The following is a 22722-nucleotide window of genomic DNA, read 5'->3' on the forward strand; positions in this document are numbered from 1 at the left end:
GAGGCAAGATGAATGTAGAGCTGCTGGTCTCATTGGTGTCTGAACACAAAGGGCTTTATGACAAACGCGACAGTGACTACAAAAATCTCAATAAGAGGGAGTTGATATGGAAAGGAATTGCAGATCAAATAGGATTCGATGTGTACCGGGGTATTTCTGTTTTTCATTAAGCGCCATCTAATGTCAGGGAGTGAATTTGCACGTTCACTCGGCTCATCGCCAGCGAAAATCGCTTGGGTATGAACACAAAAGACGCGTCGAAAAACGTCGGCAATAAGCGTGCGCGATAATCGTCCCGGTGTGTACGAGGCTTAACATTGTAAGTGGAGCTCAGTTGTGCAGGGTAAAATTTTAGGCCTTGAGCTCTTTAAAAGCACAATTTCTGCTCTGAGAGGAATCTGTCTAAATGACACATAATCTAAACAATGCAAAAATAATGCTATATTACATTTGGCCACTAACAAACTACTCTTCTTATTTCTGGAGTATCTAATATGTGCCTGTCACAAACAGTGCACACTTGAGCTGATGTTGCATTTCCAGTGTTAATAAACTGGCAGAAACACCAGCTGTAATTTTAAAAATCTCCCTTCCGATCCAGCAATTTAGTTAATTATTCCATGTTGCAATTTAAGCACTTTTACTCCAAATTCAATTAAAAAAAGCTAAATAACCTGATTTCACCAAGATAATATCACTCACATGACACATAAAGAGGTCATGTGACAATAATGTTGCATACTCCAGTAATAGTGTGCAGTAATGCTCACTGTTTCACAGTGGCTTACACAGAACAATGACATATTTTCTTAGTTAATATGGAATAAATACAGCCCATCTGCATTTAAACGCATCAGCCATATACACATACATCCTTTTGGGTTGTTTCTCTGGTGAGCACACTTGTAGGAGCATCTCAGCAAACGTGTTCTAAGAACATTTTGCTAACATACTCATTAGCATTATTCCTGAAAGTTCCCCGAGTGTTCAAAACATACAGTTTAAAGAACATTCCCTGTTATCTGGGATATTGCTTGAGAAGGATTTACACACCTGAAAACCTAGCAACCAATTCTGTTAAAAATATTCTAAGAATGTTTTACTAACGTTCCCATTAAGTTATGAAAACATTATTTCTGAATGTTCTCTGAATGTTCAAAAAGTCCAATATTTAAAATGTTTTTAAAAAGTTGTTTCTTGGTTACTTGAGCACTAAGGGAACATTCCATTTTGCCATTTTGAAAACATAGGAATGCTACTTTTGAATGTTCTTTGAAAGTTCAAAAAATGTTAGAATAATGTCCAACTAAAACGTTCCATCAACGATAAACAAATTATGTGTTTGTGCTAACATTCTGAGAACGATATTAGACACCAGATAACTTTGAATAAACATTCTATTTATATTACTGGAAGAATGTTTTTTTTTCATAAGAAAACCATGGCAAAACATTTCGAATGTTCTAAACTTCCAGTTTTTAAACCTTTTAAGTATGTTTGTTTTTGTTCTAACGTTTTGAGGACATTATTAAACACTACACTCTAAAAAAAGATGGTTCTTTAAAGGTTCTTTACATGCAGTAATGGTTTTATTTAGAACCATAACATTCTGAAGAACCCTTTCATGCTGAAATGGTTCTTTGTGTTAGAGTTTAGGGTTCTCTATTCCCACCCTTTGGTTTTTCAAATCTGTAACTGTTAAAGCTCCTAATTACTGATTTTCTGGAGTTCAGTGATCCAACTACACAGACTGTCAACACACTCTCAACAGGTAAATGATTTAATTCTTACAATTGAAATACAAATTTAACTTTAAAAATGTTATCACTTTTTTCTTTTTAAGATTGTGAAGGGCTCACATACTGTCCTTCTTTGCTTTTGGCCTTCATAAACATAATTGTTTTTACATAAAGACATGGACACACTGTAACTCTAAACTCAATTGTGTATTTCAGATGTATCACATCCTACAACCTCATCATCGGCAGAGAAAAATCGCTACTTAATCACACCAAAATGATGGGCTTAAAGGCATCATATTGATTGGATTGTGATTTTTTTCACTGAAACTTGGCCTTCATCACATCTATTTTTTGTTCTTATTTTGTGTTTTACTTCTTTATGTATTTATTCATGTTCAATGTCAATTGTCATTCATTAATGTATTCTGCTATTAACTGTTGTTAGAACACTACAGTTTTTGCTACAATTTCACGTGCTTAAAAAAAATAAAAGTACCTAATTGACACATTGTTGTTGTTGTTGATTTTAGTTGTTAAGAGCACTGACAATTTTGCATGTTAGTAAAAACATAATTCACACAACATGCTGCTGTTGTGGTTGTTGTTGTGGTTGTTGTTTTAATGTAAAACCCTAACCGAGGCTACACTCCAAGATGCCTCATTACTGATTTTCTGGAGCTCAGCCATCCAACTACACAGACTGTCAACACACTCTCAACAGGTAAATAATTTCTTTCTTAAAATGTCTATAAATTATAACTTTAAAATGCTAATTGGTTTCCTTTGTCTTTTCTCTTTTTAGTTTAAGAGAACATGCAAGTGTGACCAGCTCTATTCAGTCAAGGATACTCTCCTCTTCTTCACTAAGTAAGCAACAAAGATATTTAATTTTTGGTCCATTTTGTTAGATATTTTTCATTACTAGGGTTTATGCATAAACATACCCTATCCCTTGACTTTATATTACTTTTTCCTTTTAACAGCTTAAGAGTGTAGATAACCTTAAATGAATGTTATATTAACATTTTGAAAATTCAAAATGCAAAGTTTTTTCAAATGCATTCTTTTCTTGGACATTCCATTTTATAATTTTAATAACATTAAAGGAATGTTACTTTACAATGCTGTCTGAATATTCCAGAACAAGTGGAACTAAAATGTTTCAGATATAAATAATGTTCCATTATAAATAATGTTTTTGTGTTGTTTAAAAACATTATTTAAAACTACTTCGAAAACAACATTCTATTGACATTACTGGACGAATATTCGTTCATAATAAAAATAACTGTATTTTTAATTGGTTACACTAATGTTAAGAGAATGTTCCATTTTACAAACGCTATAGGAATGTTACTTTTAAATGTTCTCTGAACATTCCGTAACAAGTAGTAACATTTAAAAAAAATGCTAAACTAAAACTTTTCAGGAAAAAATGTTCCATGAATGATGTACAAATACTGTTTTTGTGCTAACATTAAAGTCCAGACAACTCTGAACGAATGTTCTATTAACGCTACTGGAGGAACGTTTGTTCAAAACATTGAGAGAACGTTATTAAAGACCAGATAACTTTGAATGACTGTTTGATTAAAGGGTTAGGTCACCCAAAAATGAAAATTCTGTCATTAATTACTCACCCTCATGTTGTCCCAAAACCGTAAGACCTTCGTTCATCTTCTGAACACAAATTAAGGTATTTTTGATGAAATCTGAGATCTCTCAGACCCTGCATAGACAGCAACACAACTGTAATGTTCCCAGGTCCAGAAACGTAGTAAGGACATCGTTAAAACAGTCCATGTGACATCAGTGGCTCAACTCAGTTTTGCGAAGCTACGAGAATACTTTTTGAGCGCAAAGAAAACAAAAATAACAATTTATTTAACAATTCTTCTCCCCCGAGTTACGTCTTCCACCATTTTGGAAAGTACCCAAGAGCGTAATCGGCGTAATCAGTGTTGTTTACGTTCGGAGGAGAAAGCGCGCGCATGAACGTAATCTGCGTAATCAGTGTTGTTTACACTTAGGGGAAAGTGTGCATATGTGTTGTGATACTCTAAAATGGCGGAAGACGTAACTCGGGGGAGAAGAATTGTTGAATAAATTATGTTATTTTTGTTTTCTTTGAGCTCAAAAAGTATTCTCGTAGCTTCGCAAAACTGAAGTTGAGCCACTGATATCACATGGACTGTTTTAACGATGTTCTTACTACGTTTCTGGACCTGGGAACATTACAGTTGTGTTGCTGTCTATGCAGGGTCTGAGAAATCTCACATTTTATCAAAAATATCTTAATTTGTGTTCCGAAGATGAACGAAGGTCTTACGGGTTTGGAACAACATGAGGGTGAGTAATTAATGACAGAATTTTTTTTGGGTGAACTATCCCTTTAATGTTACTTGAAGAACATTTGTTGATAACTTTGAGAGAACGTTTTAAGAATGTTCCCTGTTAGCTGGGATATTGCTGGAGAAGGATTTGCGCATACCTGAAAACCAGGTAACCAATTCCCTCTCTCTCGCCCTCCTCCACCCCAAACCCCCATTAAACCCTCTGAAACCCCATATCAGCTTCCTTTAGATGTTTCTCCAACACAATTGGGGTAACTGGACTCTTGGCGGAGGCAGTCGGTACAGATATGAAGTGAGCACACAATGGAGCATTCATGCTCTCTCTCTCCATCCATTCTTCCCCAGCTGCAGAGGAATCCTGTCCAAGATTTTGCCCCCCACCACACCACTGCCACCCGTCCACCAGCAGAAAGAGAGACGGCACAAAAGCAGGATTCATCCCAGAGACGGGGACCCATTTAAGCGTTACGCAGCTGCATCGATTTATTAAAAGATGGGTGGAGAGAGAGAGATAGAGGGTCAGCAGGGGTCATGGACCCCCAGACTTTATTAACCCTCTGAAGATGATGACATGTTAATGACCTTTAATCATTAATATTCAGCAGAGAGTGGGAGAATGTACAGAATGGAGGTATTGACGAGGAAAAGAGAGAAAAAATCTTCCTGTTCCAGAACAAAACATGTCAAATGATGAATTAAAGTTAGTGTATGTATTTCTATTCATGCTAATTTGTACAGCGCTTTTCACAATACTTACAGTATCAATGGAGCTTCACAGAAATGCATGCTTCAAATGTTACAGTCAAGATAACATCTGAACATACAGTATGTATTCTATTCATGGGTCAATGCATCTGAATACATGTAAATGTAAATTCCTACACTGACTGTATTTCTCAGATGAGTGTGATGAGCGAACGAGCAACAGAATGCTGATCTACACACCTGTCTCACTGCACACCTGTCTGTCTCTCACAAACACTACAGCTCTTTCTAACAGTATTTCCACACCTGGAGGATCTGAGCACAGGTGCGGATTCACAAACACCTACAGAGACACTTTGATTATAATGAATTAGAGAAATATAGAATATAAATGTAAAAAAAATCCATCGTATTTGAAAAAAATCCATCATCAGCATTCATTCAGAATTCAGTCACACATTCAATCACTACAGCCTAGTAAAACATAAATAAATAAATAAAACCTATATATTCCTCTTTACAATAAAACAAACCTATGTTTGTCGAAGAAAAAATAACTTTAAAACATCTGATTTTTAATTAAGCCTGCAATAAACAAACAGACAAACAAATAAATCCTATATATATATATATATATATATATATATATATATAAACATCTGAATGCACAGAATCGTTTAAATTCAGGCAGTTCAGTTCAGATCCATGAAAGCCACCCAGTGCAAGCAACCCAGTGTTTAGGAGTAAGTGCATGTATTCCAGTAAGTGCATGTTCAAATATAACGCAGATGCTTCACTCAAGGACCATTAAATAGCTAATGGAGGTCAATCTCGTCCGTTAACAGCATGATGTGCTGCTGCGCGGCTTTCTATGCAGGTTAACGGTGTCTGTTGGAATCAAATGCTCGTGTCGATCCTCCAAAGCCAGAACTCTTCTGACGGCTTCCTCGAACGCAACCGCGACATTAGTAGCGTCTTCAGCTGTTTGTCAAAACAAAAATTTATTAAAAAAACGTGATTTTTAATTAAGCCTGCTAAATAAATAAATAAATAAAAACCTATATATTCCTTTACAGTTGTTTGTAAAAAGAAAAAAAATAATTTTAAAACATCTGTTTTTTTTATTTTTAATTAAACCTGAAATAAATAAATAAATAAATAAATACATATATATTCCTCTTTACTGCTGTGTGTCAAAAGAAAAATGTATTTTAAAACATCTGATTTTTAATCTTAATTTAAAGCCTGCAATATAAGCAAACAAAGAAACAAAGAAATAAATGTTTTATACATACCACAGATATATTTTCGTATATATACATATGAAATGAAAGCAACATAAAGTAAAATATATATTAAAAATGTCGTCACACTTTATTTTAAGGTCCAATTCTTACTATTAACTAATTATTAATTACTACTATTGCCTCAGCAAACTAATAATTTGCTGCTTATTAATAGTTAGTTAGGTAGTTGTTAAGTTTAGGTATCGAGTAGATTAAGGTATCTGAAATATGGTCATACAGAACAAGGCATTAATTGTGCCTAATAAACAGACAACATGCTATTGATATAGTTAAAAGTGAGAATTGGTTGTTAAAATTAAGTGTTACCAATGATTTTTAATAAAGCCTGTACTGATCAGGTACACATTCCAGCATAGAAATAACCTCTGAAAGTCTCTGAAATTGAGCTAATATCAAAGATGAAGTAAAAGCGTTCAGTAAACGTGTGTTTTTGTGCCAGATTCGTTTCTCAGAGAGTAAAGTATCACACAGGTGAGTCTCGCTGGGCCGAGACGTTCTCGTGCAGGTGAAGCCGAGGCTCCGCCCACAGGAACTCAACTCCGCTGGGATTTTCACCAGTTCCACCTCGTTTACTGAGGAAAACAACACGAGAAGCACAAACCCTGGACGCATGAGATCATTCCAGCAGTGTCTGACCTTTCCTGCCTCACACAGGAATTCCCCATCCGTCATTACTAAAGCGGACAAAAGGGCAAAACCTTTCGTTCTCAGAGGAAAAATGATAAAAACTCCGCCCACTCGCATCTTTTGTTCGCCCCACTTCCTGTCAGGCCAGAAACTGGCACACATGCAGACCCAGTGTGATCAGGTGTGTGTGTGTGTGTGTGTGCGAGTGTGTACCTGGTATTTATCACGTTATGGGGACCAAATGTCCCCACAAGGATAGTAATACTAGTAAGTGTGTGTGAAGGCCAGCCATCAGCCGGTCATGAGACATACATGTCCTCATATTGACCTTTTGACCCCTGCACATCCCAGAGACCATCTCCAACGGCAACCAGCAGCAGCATCACTGTCACATGCTGCATGACTGCACTAAAACACACATTCATACACACACTCATACCAACACACACACACTCATTATCTAATTAAACTGCACAGAGAGTGAAATAACAGCCAGCAATGTTTGAGATTTGCTGAGAACATCAGCTTCCAACAGAATGAACAATAATCCACTAGAAGGTTCAATAATTCACTTTAGTTTGCAGCTAGTTAAGTCAAACTGTAATTAAAAGAAACGATGATAGAGAAGTTTTTAATTGCAGCACAGATAATGTTTTCATGGATTGATATCAATCATTAAATGGTTTAGTTAATAAGCCTAAATCAGTCTCGGGCTCTCAATTTTAACGGGGGTTTTCGCGAATTATAATATACGGTAATATACGAATTAATAATAAAACTCGTGATTAAATAACATTAATGTATGTAACGGTCGCGTTAATAATAATCAAGCGAGAATTTTCGACAATATCCTGCTTCAAAATTACACTTATTTTAAGTTTTATAAAATGTAAAAAAAAAAAAAAAGATTGAACTTGACAGGAAACAAATTCACTTCAACTTTATTTTAACGCATTTAAACGCGTCACTGAGGGTCGTTCAGAAAAAGAACACTACGCAGATACAACAATCATTTCAAAACAAGAACGACGAAATAATAATAATAACTAAGCTAGTTTATTATTATTCGATCTTTAAGAAAAATTTGCAATGGAAATACAAACAGGATAATTCTAATCTACATGTTATTAGATGAAAATCATTTTGACAATATTTTGCTGTAAGTTTTCAAAAAAGATTTGAAAGATTTCAAATGCAAGAAAAGCAAAGGCGCGTGTTAATTATTTATTAATTAGCTCAGGTAACGACGAACATCTCACGCACCTGCAGGATTAACTTATTTCAGCTAAAATTAATTAAAGAATGCAAAGAATAATAACAATTTCTGAACTATTACAATTAATGAATTTATTATTATTATTCGTATCATTATTATCATTATTATAAGATTTGTGTCTTATTTAAAAGTCTTAAATTATTAAAAAAAACGGAAATCGTTGCAAAGAACAGATGTCAAATAATTTATGAAAATGTAAACACAATAAAAAATAAACAATCGACATCAGCCTAAATCATAGTACAAATTCTCAATGCTTAAAAATGTCAAGGCACAACAAACGCTCCATAAAAGAAAACTCAGATCGCGATCATCAAAAGTAACAACTCACTGCAAGAAGCTACAGGAAGACAAATAGCCAAAGCAACTGAGTTTAACATCTACACATCAATTCAACACACACAAAACAACTGCATGATGATCCTCTACAAATGTTCATCTCCAGGTCTGCACTTTATGTTTCAAATGCTTGCAGACAAAGTGACGCGGGCAGTCATATTCCTACAAACGCCGCTTTCTCCGCTCCTTTCCCAACTTCCCTAAGAGCAACCGGGAGAAACTCACATCAAAGCGTGCAGCAGGCCTCAGATCCGCGTACATCCATACCGCTGAGAGACAGAGACGCGGCGCTTTTCCTCTATATGTGTACGTTTGAAGCGACACGGAGAAAAAGACGCTCTAAAGGGAGACGCGCGTCTTTTCTCTTTTCTTTTCTTTTTTTATATACACAGAACTGCTTTTTGTTCCTCATTTTTTCATTTAAGAGGGTAATGGAAGGGGGGTGTTCGTTTGATCACATGATTACAATTCACCTGAGATAAAACAAAGGACGCAAAGAGCGCCGGAGACCGAGACAGAGAGATGCTCTCATGGTCAGGATCCCCTTATCAGAGTCAACATTCATGGATAATGAAAAAGGCAATGATTTTTGGCTTGGGTGGAGGGGAGGGGGGGCGTCGCGAGATGGAAATACAAGAGGTTATTGTTGACCAGAACAGCGCGCGTGTTTGTGTGCGTTTGGCCCGTCTCTTCTCGTCTTTCTGTATTTTCTGTTTAAACGCGTTAAATGCGCTCTCTGTGTGTTTATGTGATGCAATTATGACACTAACACGTAGCACGACACGATGCTGCAGGAGTTCATTCCAGCGCTAAGCGCGCAAACGCGGGTCACAACTGCAGGCCTGCATGGGCGCGCACTGTCCCGCGTATAAAAATAAGCTTTAAAATCAGCTAATAAGACGCAACCTATTATGCTTAATAGCCCAGATTAATTTACACTCACAGACAGGCTATTCCGCACGCGCTCGAGTGAGAAAGAAGACGCTATTGCGCACAGCAGGTGCGCAGAGTCGCGCTGCCGGAGCTGCTGACAGGTCCGATGGCGCTCGGCGGGGTGGAAGGGCTCCTCTGGTTCACCCCGCGGCACAAGCAGGACAACAACGCGCCAGTGTGATCGGAAACAGTTGAAAGAACACCCGAAAACCCCCGTGACCCTAATGAGGAACCAGCGACCACCTGTGAAAGTCATTTAGGCCTAATGTCCGACAAAATCATAAAACTGCATTAGGCTATAACATAACAAACGTAACAGCTAATTTGACAACTTTGCATTCTTACATTGTAGCAATTCCAGAACTGTATTGTCAGCCGATCAACTTGTAGCTAAAACAAATATAGGTTAATATAAAAAAAAAAAAAAAAAATAGACAACACATTTGCATATTCACGGTTCTCTGCCGGTTGGTGGTCATGACATATAAAATTAAATAATAAACAAATAAAATATTTAATCTTTCTTTCACAGTTTTATTGTGATTGTTTTTATTTTCCAATTATTTGTGTATTTTAATTGGACCTTTTATTGTTTATTTAATTATCAATTAATTATTCTCTTTTCATCAACTCAAATCTCCGTATTCCCAGCTTTGTAGCCTGTTGGAATACAAAACAAATGTATATTTTTGATTGCAAACTTTTGTACGTCAGAAATGAAATATCTGCTAATAAAATGCGTGTAAATCGGAATTGTCCTGAATAAGAATAAGGACTGATTTTAAAATGAAACAGATTCTATAGAATTTGGAGTATTACACGCTTCGTTAACACTTTATTTAACGGCGTACTTGTCACACACGTTACATGTAGCCTTCTTACTATTATAATAACATTAAATTATGCATAATTACATGAAAGTAACCCTAAGCCAAAACCTAATACTAACCCTAACCATATAGTAAGTACATGTAGTTAATTAATATTACTTATTACTTAAATGTATAATTACACTGTAACAAGGACACCTTAAAATAAAGTAACCCACGCTTCAAAATAAAGGTGTTTTCACAGTGACACAGTGACAGTCATAGAGAAAAAATGGGTTCCCCAAAGAACAGTTCTTAAAAGAAAAGAAAGAAAATAACTGTTTATTAAGCTAAAGAATCTTTTTCACTATTAAAAGAACCATGGATGTTAAAGTTTCTTGAACTAAGATGCCAATAGAGAACCTTTATTTTTAAGAGTGTTATGACAATGACAGCATATGCCTATAGGCTATATAACTATTTGTAATAAAACAACTTCACGCCAAATTTTCACAGCCGACAGTTATCAACAATACAAAGATCTAAATATGTGAGAAAAAAAAATGTATAAAATGTTTAAACGCACAAATAAAAGTGTGATTACACTCTAAGAGGCCAAATATTACTGTCGTTGATTTGCAGCAGAAATCACCGCCCTCCGCTGAGAAACTTCAGGGCGAAATCCTGCAGCCAATCAGCACGCGACCCGACGGGCCTCTGCTGCTCCTTTAAGAGATTTTTTTCCACGAATTGATTTTTTTTTTCTCGCTCCTCACACAACGAGGCTCTTTAAGCCCCGGCGCGCGACACAGAGCAGGCATTCAGAGCGCGAGCGAGGGGGCTGAACCGACGGACTCTCGCGCTGGGCGGGCGACCTGCTTCAGTGCAGTAAGACGCTTGACATTATTACCTCTCTCTCTATCACTTACTCTGTGTGGGAATATACGGCAATGCAATGTATCGAGAAACCGCTAAACGGAGAAATTTGTAGTATCAGTATTGTTAACAATACATATGCCCTGCTTTGACCTACATCTGCTTGTATAAACGTGAATTCGGGTTTTCTCTGCTGTGGTATGACTTTTGGTAACAAGGACCTAATTGTAAAGAATTGTTTTTTTCTTTCTGGATTAACAGTGTACAATACTGCAGCGCTCAAATTTTCTGAGCACGAAACTCTTTAAAACTAAGTTGGTATCACGAGGTATAAAGTTCCGAGATTTGCGTGAATGTGTAAATCAGAGACGTGTTGGGTTAATCTGTCTTAATGGGAAAAGTTGCATAATCAGTGTTTGACGAAACAATTTGCCACTTCGATCATTTGGCAAAAAGCTCGTTAAATTACGAATTTAAATAGGCTACTTTGATTTTAAATAGGCTATTTGTATCCATGTATGATGTTGCAGCCATTGTAAATAACTTTTAAATAGCTTTTTAGAATTCAGTCAATATATTGGCCATTTAGCCAATATATAGCTAGTCTTTGAAAAACTTTTTACTCGCGCATTATCGAGCAAATGCTGTTTCTGTCCAAATTGCTCTACATAGCCATCAGGTGTAATTTTCTAATATGAACAGAGAAAAACGAAAAGTACCAAATCTGTATAACATGTGAAGTCTGTCACATTCTTTTCACGAAAAATAAAAGAAAAAAAAGAAAAGAAAAAAGTTTCATGTTCCGATATTCTGATTAAAACACTGAAACTGGTCTCATTAGTGGAAGCTTGAATCTATTTATTTATTTATTTTCAAATCTGAGCACGTTTGTTTAAATGGCTGGTTATTGTTCCATTTAGGAGAGTGGTGTTTTGGCATGAGTGAATTAGGGGCAAATTTTTGCCAAACCAGGCGTAATGATCCGCCCTACTGTACTGTGTGAACCTTGTCAAGAATATGCCGAAATAATCTAGCGAAGAATGAAGTGAATCAAATTTGAACAAATAAAGTTAGCAGTGGCGGATAAAAAACGAGCTATAGTAAAGAGTTGTGAGTGATTAAAACGAATGCACAGAAAGTTTCTAAGTTCTCTCAAACAGTCGCTTTGTACTGAAATTAGTTCAAGTACAATCAACGGAAAAAGAGCAAACCCAAAAGCGCAATTACTTAAAGTAATTGACCGATACCTGTGTTAGCCTACTAAACACAAATTATTAAGTCTCATGAGGTGCATTATAGGCTATTGCTGTCCCAAAGAAACGTCTACTTAACACACAAGTCAATCAGACAAAAATCATTAAACGTCTGTATTCCAGCGAGCCTGACAAATGTGATTATTGAATCTGTTGAAAATGAATCTGTTATCACAGAAGTGAAGTCACCTGTGTCTGATCTTAATTAACACTGGTGTCGGATGGTTTGTTGTTCTTGTGTTCGGATGAGATTCGATCCACTCTGACAACAGTAGCTAATTCAAGTTCAACTTTGCGTGACAAGTCGCATCTCTAGAGTTGTTTGCCGTATATAAAACAGCTATTTTTTGTTAAGAGAAAAGCTGATTCTTTGATTGATCTTCAGTCAGACTTGTAGAAGCAAAATAAATCATTTATCATAACGATCACATATATTCACTTCGCTGCTTGCTTGAGTTTTCATAAACACATTTCCATGACTCGCTGTATTTTTCTGCTGGTTATAAGTCGTCGCTTGTGCTTTCACCGACAAACACTGTGTAATTCAGCTGCCCAAAGCAGCGCCGCTCCGTGTTTATCCAGCAGCGGGGCTGAATGAAGCCGGTATTATTCCAGCACTTTCTCTCCCGGGAGCTTGAACAAACCGCCAAACCTTCGACAGTAGCTTGTTAGCAGAAGTGAAGCTAAAATAACACACATATACTGAGGCAAACTGACGCCACCGTATGACTGCTGGAAAAAAGCCGAATTCTAAATAAAGTCAAAGCCTCAGTGTTTGTAGCAGTTTTTCCTGAACAGATTTATCTTGTTCGTGGGGCGTTTGGGTTATGAACAGCAAAGAGGTTGTGCGGTTATATCCCATTACAACTCCATATTCATATTATTAGCCTACCCATAGGATATAGTAGCCTTTACGTCTGCAAGATGTCTGTTAAAGATCGCTTGATCTGGAAAGCTGCTGTGTACAAACATCCAATAGACGTCTGTAAGATGTCAGTTTTACATGCATTCTAAATCATAAACATCTTAAAGACATCAAGACGTTTATTTTTGACATCTGATAGGAAACGACGTAGGCTATTGCAGATGAGGAAACACTCTAACAAATACGTCTTGCAGATGTAAATGCAGACGTCAATTGGATGTCTCCGTGATGTAGACTACGTGTGCTATCAGGGTACATTGAGAAGATATAGCCTACTTTACAAAAACATGTAAAGGTAGCGTGACAACCAATGATAATAATGAATAAAAAAAACTTTGTATGTATTTTTGCAGGTTTTTCAGCAGATCTATATCCTGAGGAAGACGGCGGATGGATTCATTCTGAAAGAACGGAGACCGTGTAAAAATAAGCGTGTTGAATTTCCTCTGGAGGACCTACATCTTTAATAATAATAAAAACATTAACAACTGTTTTAGAGAGGGAAAAAAGTAGTTTTTAGAGAATAAACTTTTAGTGAATAAAAAAAGGCAGAGGCCCTGTGAGGAAAAGCTAGACTTACCGCAGACACCTGTGGCCGCAGAGCGAGAGGACAGATGTCGGCGGAGGAGCACAGTATGTCAGAGGTGGAAATGAGTCCTGGTGTCTCGGACGACGGTCACTCCATGTCCCCCGGTCACTCGTCCGGTGCTCCCGGCGGGGCGGACTCCCCTCTTCCCGGTCAAGCGTCTCAGATGTCGGGCGTCGGTGATGATGCGCCCGGCGACTCCGCCGAGGTGTCGGTGAAGTCCGACGAAGACGACGATCGCTTCCCCATCGGCATCCGCGAGGCGGTCAGTCAGGTGCTTAACGGCTACGACTGGACGCTCGTGCCGATGCCCGTGCGTGTGAACTCGGGCAGCAAGAGCAAGCCGCACGTGAAGCGGCCGATGAACGCGTTCATGGTGTGGGCACAGGCGGCGCGCAGGAAACTGGCGGATCAATATCCGCACCTGCATAACGCCGAGCTCAGTAAAACACTCGGAAAACTCTGGAGGTGAGAGCAAATAGTAACGTTTGACCCGTGTATCCCTTACAAAAGATGCTGTGGCGCCAACATGGTACTATGATATTAGTAGCCTATCATGGTATTTTGATATACACTAGTCAACATTTGAAGTGGATCATCAAAGTTGTCCTAAAACCTAAATGTGTTCTTGTCTTAGGACAACTTTGATTAACTTTTTTGATCCACTTCAAATGGTGTTGAATGGACAAATTCATATTTTTATCATATAGCACTCCAAGGGCAAGTTTATTTATATAGGCTAGCACATTTGCTTAGCACTTGTACTTTACATAAACATTATTTAAAAAAAATAATCATAAAAGATGCATATGAAAAAAAAAATACTAGCAGAAGTAAAAGTAAAATTGTATTAACAAATTTGAACAGTAATTAATAATAATTAACAACCAAGTGTGACTCTGGACCACAAAACCAGTCCTAAAGGTCAGTTTTTTGAAATTGAGATTTATACATCATCTGAAAGCGTTCCATAGATGTATGGTTTGTTATGATAGGACAATATTTGGCCGAGATACAACTGTTTGAAAATCTGGAGTGTGAGGGTGCAAAAAAAAATTTTAAATATTGAGAAAATTGCCTTTAAAGTTGTCCAAATTTTTGGCATAAAAGAAAAATCTATAATTTTGACGCATAAAATGTATTGTTGGCTATTGCTACAAATATACCCATGCTACTTAAGGCTGGTTTTGTGGTCCAGGGTCAAAAACAAGAAAAAAACGATGCATCTCCATAAATTCAAAGTGACCAAATTGAAAGTCCATCTGCACATTCTCAATCCCTTCACTGTCCTAAACCACTCAAGAAACAGCCACCATGAATTTATTACTGTAATTCTATCAGTTTATAATTGATGCTGCAGTTTAATGGCTCTCTTAGTTTCTGCTGTCGATCTGATGACCACACCTCACTGTCAGTCTTATATTAACTGCACCCCCACCGTTGATGTTGTTAACTCGGCCTCTGGCTTTGAGTTTCTCAGGGGCTTTAGCTCAGAATAATCATTCCTTCAACATGCCAGATTAGAGGGACAAATCCCTTCAGGAGCTGCTGTGGAAAAGAGCAAAAACACACACATACACAGGCCACAGTCCGTAAACAGCACTATTAACCCGAGCTGGAAGGCCAACTTCAGCTATTACGGTGTGTATTTTTCTAAAATAGTTTATTTTAATGAGGGAGCAAGTGTTTGGTTCTGCTGGATTTATAGATGCAGTGGCTGAATGAAAGCATCTCGCTTTACAGATGACAGCATAACAGGTGGAGAATCAAACCGCAGAGTTCGTTCAGACACCGGCTGGAATATCAGACACAAAAAAACTGATCATCTGCTCATGTTAAACTCTCAGAGGAGAAATCTGAGCCAGTTTCAGTTTTTTGACACTTAACTTATATTTTTTTATACTGTAAATAAGGCTAAAGAAAATTATGTACTACACACATAAAAAAAACAAATATTAATATTAAAACTTAAGCACTGATGAACTGTTGAAATTCTGTTGATTGAAATAAGATTTCATTGTCATTTTATATGAGTGCCTGCCCTCTGAGTTTATTCTGATGATACAGGATTACATTCTCTTCATTTGTCCAGTGATTGGGTTACTGTTTCATTATTAAATATTCTGGTATTGCCTTTTATACTGTGCAAAATATAATCTTTTTACGCATATGTGTGTTTCAGGCTGCTGAATGAGTCGGATAAGAGGCCGTTTATCGAGGAAGCCGAGCGTTTGAGGAAGCAGCATAAGAAAGATTACCCCGAGTACAAGTACCAGCCGCGTCGACGCAAGAACGGCAAACCGGGATCCAACTCTGAGGGCGACGCCCACTCTGAGGGCGAGGTCAGTCACAGCCAATCGCATTACAAAAGCCTGCACCTGGAGGTGGCACATGGCGGGGCCGCAGGATCGCCATTGGGAGATGGACACCATCCTCACGCTACAGGTTAGCTACACCTGCCTACACTGCTGTTAAGCAGGGGGTCACTTTTATTCATCAAGGACACATTAAATTGATCAAAAGTGACAGTAAAGACATTTATAGTGTTAAGGCCGGTTCACACCAAGAACAATAACGATAACTATATAAAGATAACGTTCTAAAATTTGTTTCAAATTTAAGAGAATAGCAGAGTTCAGTCACGACTATAACGATACGATATAGAGGAACGATATTGTTGGGATCACTTTCAGAACTATTTTTTTACAGCTGATGAACGATAAAACACTGATAGCCAATCAGACTCTATTCACATTTAAAGGGCTTGCACATTTGAAATAGCAGGCAAAATTGTGGAAAAGCAAACAGACATTGCACAGAGTAACATAAAACATAAAAATACCTTACTACTTTTGCCAACATGGTCTTGCCTCATCTGAAGTTGACAAGACAACGTATTGTTTTTATTCCACTACAATGACTACCTTAGAAAACATATAGCTAAATTAAGCCAGATTTACTGTTTATATGTGCTTAAAACGTGCATGCTGAGGACATCTACTGGTTGAAGTTTTGTAAATGCAACAAGAACAAGAAAAACTGACAGTGTTCGTTCACTGGTGTGGACGCAAATATAGTTATCGTTGTATTTATAGTTATCGTTATCGTTCTTGGTGTGAACGGACCTTTAGAACAGTATTTGTGATCCAATAAATGCAGCCTAGGTGAGCAAAACTCTTCAAATACATAAAAAAATCTTACCGACCGCAAACTTCTTCCTCTAAAGCTCGAGACACACTGTATGATTTTTGGCTGTCCCAGATGAAAGATTGGTATCGTGAAACAATCCTTGCGATTTCTGTGATCGTGGCTCCTAATCTGTGGTCCTCTGCCGTACAGTGAGAGAGGTTCAAAGATGGCCATTGTCACGGCCTTACGACCAAAGATAGCCAACGATCATTTTCTGATAGTGTCAGATATATAGCATGACCATCACACAGTGTGTTTGCTGCCACGACCCAAGTTTACTGATAAAACTGCTTAGCTCAAGCTCTTATTCCTTCCTCTTTTGCCGCCTTTCACCACTAGAAGCGTCACTGTGCACCGATCATTGTATGACACCAAAGTTCCACGAGAGCGAATCGAAAGCATAAGGAGCCGTCTGCTCTGCTCTCTATAGCTCTCGTGAATGTCATATAATGATCGATCTGCCCAGTGCAAACAGCCAAACCCTGGATATTTTAGGCAATATAGAAATCCTGGCAAGGACGTGTCCCGTAAAAATGGCCCGTATGGTCACCCTATCAATAGATGTCATCATCGTACAGTCGCACAGTGTGACATGCAATGATCTTATAGGATTGCTAAAATTGTGCAGTGTGTGTCTTGGGCTTAAAATGCATCAATTTGTTCCTTCAGGTCAGAGTCACAGCCCTCCGACGCCCCCTACCACTCCTAAGACGGAAATGCAAGGCGGTAAATCCGGTGAGGGGAAGCGTGAGGGTGGAGCCTCCAGGAGTGGTTTGGGGGTGGGAGCAGACGGAAGCTCCGCCTCCTCATCCACCAGCGGAAAACCGCACATCGATTTCGGAAATGTGGACATTGGAGAGATCAGCCATGATGTAATGGCCAATATGGAGCCTTTTGACGTGAACGAGTTCGACCAGTATCTGCCGCCCAACGGGCATCCGCAGTCGTCGAGTGGCACCAGCGCCGGGTCTTCGGCTTCGCCGTACACTTATGGCATCTCCAGTGCATTGGCGGCCGCTAGCGGTCACTCCACCGCCTGGCTTTCCAAGCAGCAGCTGCCATCCCAGCAGCACTTGGGATCAGATGGTGGGAAAACGCAGATTAAGAGTGAGACGCACTTCTCCAGTGATGCAGCGGCTGTGGCGAGTGGGTCGCATGTCACCTACCTGCCACACTACAGTGCTGCCTTCCCCTCGCTGGCGTCCCGTGCGCAGTTTGCCGAATATGCCGAGCACCAGGCATCCGGCTCGTACTATGCCCACTCTAGCCAGACTTCTGGCCTCTACTCCGCCTTCTCCTACATGGGCCCTTCGCAGAGGCCCCTGTACACTGCCATTCCAGATCCCGGCTCCGTGCCGCAGTCGCACAGCCCAACGCACTGGGAGCAGCCTGTATACACCACCTTATCTCGACCGTGACACGACATTCTGGTTTCGTATCCAGTCGCTGAAGGGTCCAACAGAAGTGTGACTGAAAATCATGACAAACGCTCACCTGCACCACAGTCTACACAGACAGAAATCTGAGAGAAACTTGTGTGTGGAGATCTGCAGGGAACATATTCTCACATGCCTCAGGCTGATAAAACCTTCACAACCCGTCACAGATTCACTCAATGCTAGATGACATGAAGGAGGCAGAAATTTGACACCAGTGGTCCTTCATGAGACATATTACCAAAGTTCTGAGACCAAAACATTACAAAAATCCAACAAAAATTGGTGCAGTTTCTGAACTCTGTTTGGTTTGGCAGCAACACTCAAACCATACATCGACCCGCTCAACTTCACTCAAATATACATACACACAAACAAACTTACAACCTTACAAACTTACAAACGCCTAACGCAATTATCTGTACATCCATGTGTTTTTTTATTTTATTTGTATGAATGAATAATCTCTTTTTATTAACCAAAATAAGGCCATATTGTTTTTATCAATAAATAATGACGTGTTTTCGTTGTTGTAATATTTTCTATTGTAGTTACTCTTGTTATTTGTGTTGCCATAACTACACTGAAAAGTCTTCACCACTGTCTAGTGTTTGTTAATGACATCTGTGTTTCATGACTTTCAGTGTGTGTAAATATCAGTGACAGGACTCGATAATTACGCGTTTTTACCTATTACTCCAAACACACAGGCGGAGTACTGTAATGCAATGTTTCCGTCACATCGAAATTAGCCTAATTTCGAGTTTCCGGTATATAAATTACCTTTTTTAGATAACACCGCTAGTGCCTCAGTCCATCGGCTACGGTTCGTCATCGCTGAAAAATTCGAATTAAATCACACAGATCTATTTTCAGGGCGCGAACTTTATCAGCCGTTAGCCAATAGGAATATTTTTATGCCCACGTGACAATGTAATTCACAATTTTGAAAGAGCGCCGTTTTGTATTTTGTGGAAATAATGTCCGTTTCATAACATTGCCCAGTTCAAGATTTTTTTTTTTTTTAATGAGAATTAAAACATTGCGGTATTATTTCGTAAAGACAGTCTGCTACTGTAAACTTTGTTTAGTTATTCGACGTTTTCTTCCCTTTGGTACTTTTATAGTTTTCGCCCTCTTTATTAGTATTATTCAGAAACAGCAAACAAACAGCTTTCTTGTTATATATTACAGAATATTATTTATATTTGTTGTTTTTGTTCGTTTTTTTTATCAGTAGCATTTTATTCTGATGTTGGCAACTTTGTGTAATTTTGTGGTGGGTAAAAGTGTTGTTGTTTTTCTTTATCAGTGTAAATAGAAGAGAGCAGTGACTAACTTCCCTCACTTTAAATAAAGCTGCAGTCTGTACAAATGCGTACTCGTCTTCTTACACACTTACCTGAATATTAATTTTCTTCTTCCTCTTCCTTTTTTTTCTTATCTTCTCCACCTGTAAGATCAGGACAAATCATGTCAGTTTTAAGTGACACATATTTAATACTCAATAAATTACTGACTTTGTTCAGATTAGCACACTACAAAAGTAGGCTATTATTTATTACACTGAAAAAAAAATGTTTCATTCATCCAATTAAAAAAAATTAGGGTAATGATTCACATCCATATTTTTTAACTTGGGCCAATGAAAAATAAATTACTTGCCCTTAGGGGCAAGTCATTTAGAAATTGGTAGTAAATTCAAATCTCACTCAAATAATTACAAAGGCAAGTAGCACATTAAACGTAAAATTTTTAAGTTAAAAGTTTGAATTAATTTCTTCAAAAGAGTTCAATAATGTTTTTATGGTGTATTTAATAGATATTACCCATGTATTTCAGCAGAATACAGTAGCCTATGTATACAATATATTCCTTTTCTACATTTAAGACATGTCAAACTGCATGCTGTATATAATAATGCAGTATGCTTGATTTGATATATTTCCATATGCAACAAACTGAAGTCATGTGACAGCAATATAGTGTATAGGTGACTTCACAAAGTACAACATGTTCCTGGATCAACATCCTTGTTAATCCTGGAACAACATTCCAATTAACCAATCAGAATTGAGGGATAACTTTTCAGGAAATGCCTATTTTAGGCTTACAATCGGTTAGGTGCTTCTACACCCTTGTTAATCAGCTATCATTTCACACTGATTTTAGGAATAAATTATGGGTAGGGTTAGGTTTAGGGGTAGGGATTGGGTTTAGTCTATATTTTTGGACAGTAATGTTGATCATGGAACATGGAACATGTCTTACTTGGCAAAATCACGGCGACCATAGTGTATAGCAAGTATGTGTACATGCATTATGCTAGTATTCCATTCTAAACAAATTCAGCGTGAGCTTGTAGGTTTATTCTGATTGGCTGAAACCAATATCATGACAGCACACATCTCAAATACCTCTGCATTTCTGCATTAACAGTGTGTGTGTGTGCATGAATGCTGTCCTGCATGTGTGCATGTGTGTGTGTGTGTGTGTGTGTGTGTGTGTGTGTGTGTGTGTCAGGTCTCACTGCAACAGGATTTGGACATTCCTAAACAGTGTGCATGAAAGAGAGAGACAGTGTGCAGTTAGATGAGTGCAAACCAGAATCTCGAAACATGTTTAATTTTCTGCTTTTGTATCATCATACGATTGTGACTCCATGAGTCACGAGGACAAAATTAATTTCCCATAAGCCATTGCAAATGTGTGCTCAGAAGTGAATCTGAGCTTATTATTTACTGGCTGAAATGAAATCCAGTTACATGAAGGATGTGGAAACAACATAACTGTATGTGATCTTTTTATAACATGTATCCAGCAATGACGTTTCTCTTTCCATTTCCAGATTTCCAGTGTGAGGAATGAACTGCAGTGACATCTAACACAAATTTAAACCACTTTTTAGACTTGATGTGGGATGATAATATAAAATAACTAATTAAACAAGCAACTTATTGAGGCTGTGTAATATAGTGTACTACTCTTTGAAACAAAGTTTATTGTTGGGTACTGCATACTAATTCACAAACTGTTTTTTAATAATATGCAGTATGCTAGTATTCCATTCGGAACAGTCACTGTTTACATGCATTAATCTCCACCCAAACGCCTCAAAAGGCTGATTCAGACACTTTACAGCGCAAACAATGGCTGCATCCGATATCACTTATTACCTTATAGTAGGTGAAAAACAATGTGTCCGAATTCTTGCTCTGCATCTCAATGTTCATACTATACATCCTAAATAGTAGGTGAGATTACAATAAGTGTGTCCCAAACCATTGCATGTTGAAAAGAGTAGGCCAAAAGTCCCCGGATGGTCTACTATTTTGGGTAGATGTTTGAAGTGTGATCCATGCACACTGTAATGGTTAATATTGTCCACAATCCATTGCGCTTTGGCAAAGGATTTGATTCAGAACTACAAACATTAATAAAAAGTGTTATAAAAAACTACAAACATGGCGGATGTGCGCGACCAAAAGTAGAGAGGTTTGAGTTACTATCCTGGTGAAGAAAAAAAAAGTATATTTAATATTATCTGTGTTATATTTCATCTGCAACAATAATTTGAACTTCTATCTAATTGTGTGACGTGATAATACTTCCCAAAACTTGCCTATTCTAATACACACTCAAAAGTATGTACTTTTTCCTTTACCAAAATAGAATACTTTAAGGGCGTAATATAAGTAGTATAAATTGGGACGCAGCATAAGTATCTACTTCTGGAAAGATTCTGAAGCGCACATTCGATGGACACTTTACTATCCCATGAGGCCACGTAGTTCATATTTTAAAAAAGTAGCTTATTATTTCATTTAATATTTCTACGAGTGATTTCATTTGATTGTTAATAGCCAACTTTTTTTTTTTTTGATTGGGTTTATTGATTACATTTAAGAATCTGACATTAGAAGACAGATATGACAATACATTTTTTATAATACTAATGCATCACTGGCTTTTTTGTTTGTTTGTTTACTCAGTGTTATTTCAGGGTTTTGATCTCTCAACTGAGAGAACACGTTGTTTGTTGTATTATAATGACTATTTAATATTAGGCTACATCTAAAATTTGACTAGGCTAGACATGTTGCATATTAATTGTATATGAACCTGAAAGAATATTTAAATTTTTGTGTATTTTATGTTACTTCATAATAATATTCTAGTTGAGGGCATTTGTAGTGTATAGGGTGAATTCGGGTAATCTGGGACACCTAAGCTCCAGTGTGTTTTTCCTGTTCTAACAAAATTTAGTCAATAGGACTTTTATTATAATTTTAGCATGGAAGTCATGTGACTGAAATTGGGGTGATTCCACAGAAAGGGGCGGGGCACTTGTCAATCAAGAAGCTC

General features: G+C 37.8%; 1 protein-coding gene and 1 long non-coding RNA gene across 2 annotated transcripts in view; both read left to right on the forward strand.

Moving 5' to 3' along the window:
• The first annotated feature begins 10855 nt into the window (after window positions 1–10855).
• On the forward strand, window positions 10856–19720 carry LOC107674484 (transcription factor Sox-10-like). Its single transcript, XM_016468463.1, has 4 exons — window positions 10856–10980; window positions 13500–14200; window positions 15915–16177; window positions 17591–19720. Exons 2-4 carry the CDS (start codon window positions 13761–13763, stop codon window positions 18337–18339), a joined length of 1452 nt encoding a protein of 483 aa, XP_016323949.1. The 5' UTR covers window positions 10856–10980; window positions 13500–13760; the 3' UTR covers window positions 18340–19720.
• A 1826-nt stretch (window positions 19721–21546) lies between these two features.
• LOC107674491 (uncharacterized) overlaps window positions 21547–22722 on the forward strand; it is a 7550-nt gene continuing 6374 nt past the window's right edge. Inside the window, exon 1 of the long non-coding RNA XR_001632508.1 lies at window positions 21547–21557. This is a non-coding gene — a long non-coding RNA (uncharacterized LOC107674491). The remainder of the gene's footprint in view (window positions 21558–22722) is intronic.

This window comes from Sinocyclocheilus anshuiensis, unplaced genomic scaffold (assembly GCF_001515605.1).
Source record: "Sinocyclocheilus anshuiensis isolate Anshui unplaced genomic scaffold, SAMN03320099.WGS_v1.1 scaffold1073, whole genome shotgun sequence".
Taxonomy (NCBI): Eukaryota; Metazoa; Chordata; class Actinopteri; order Cypriniformes; family Cyprinidae; genus Sinocyclocheilus; species Sinocyclocheilus anshuiensis.

Excerpts from the sequence above, each read along its gene's own strand:
- LOC107674484 (XM_016468463.1), top strand. The coding sequence starts at position 13,761 with ATGTCGGCGGAGGAGCACAGTATGTCAGAGGTGGAAATGAGTCCTGGT. Across the intron at positions 14,201-15,914 it reads ACACTCGGAAAACTCTGGAG|GCTGCTGAATGAGTCGGATA; the intron begins GTGAGAGCAAAT and ends TGTGTGTTTCAG. Across the intron at positions 16,178-17,590 it reads ACACCATCCTCACGCTACAG|GTCAGAGTCACAGCCCTCCG; the intron begins GTTAGCTACACC and ends TTGTTCCTTCAG.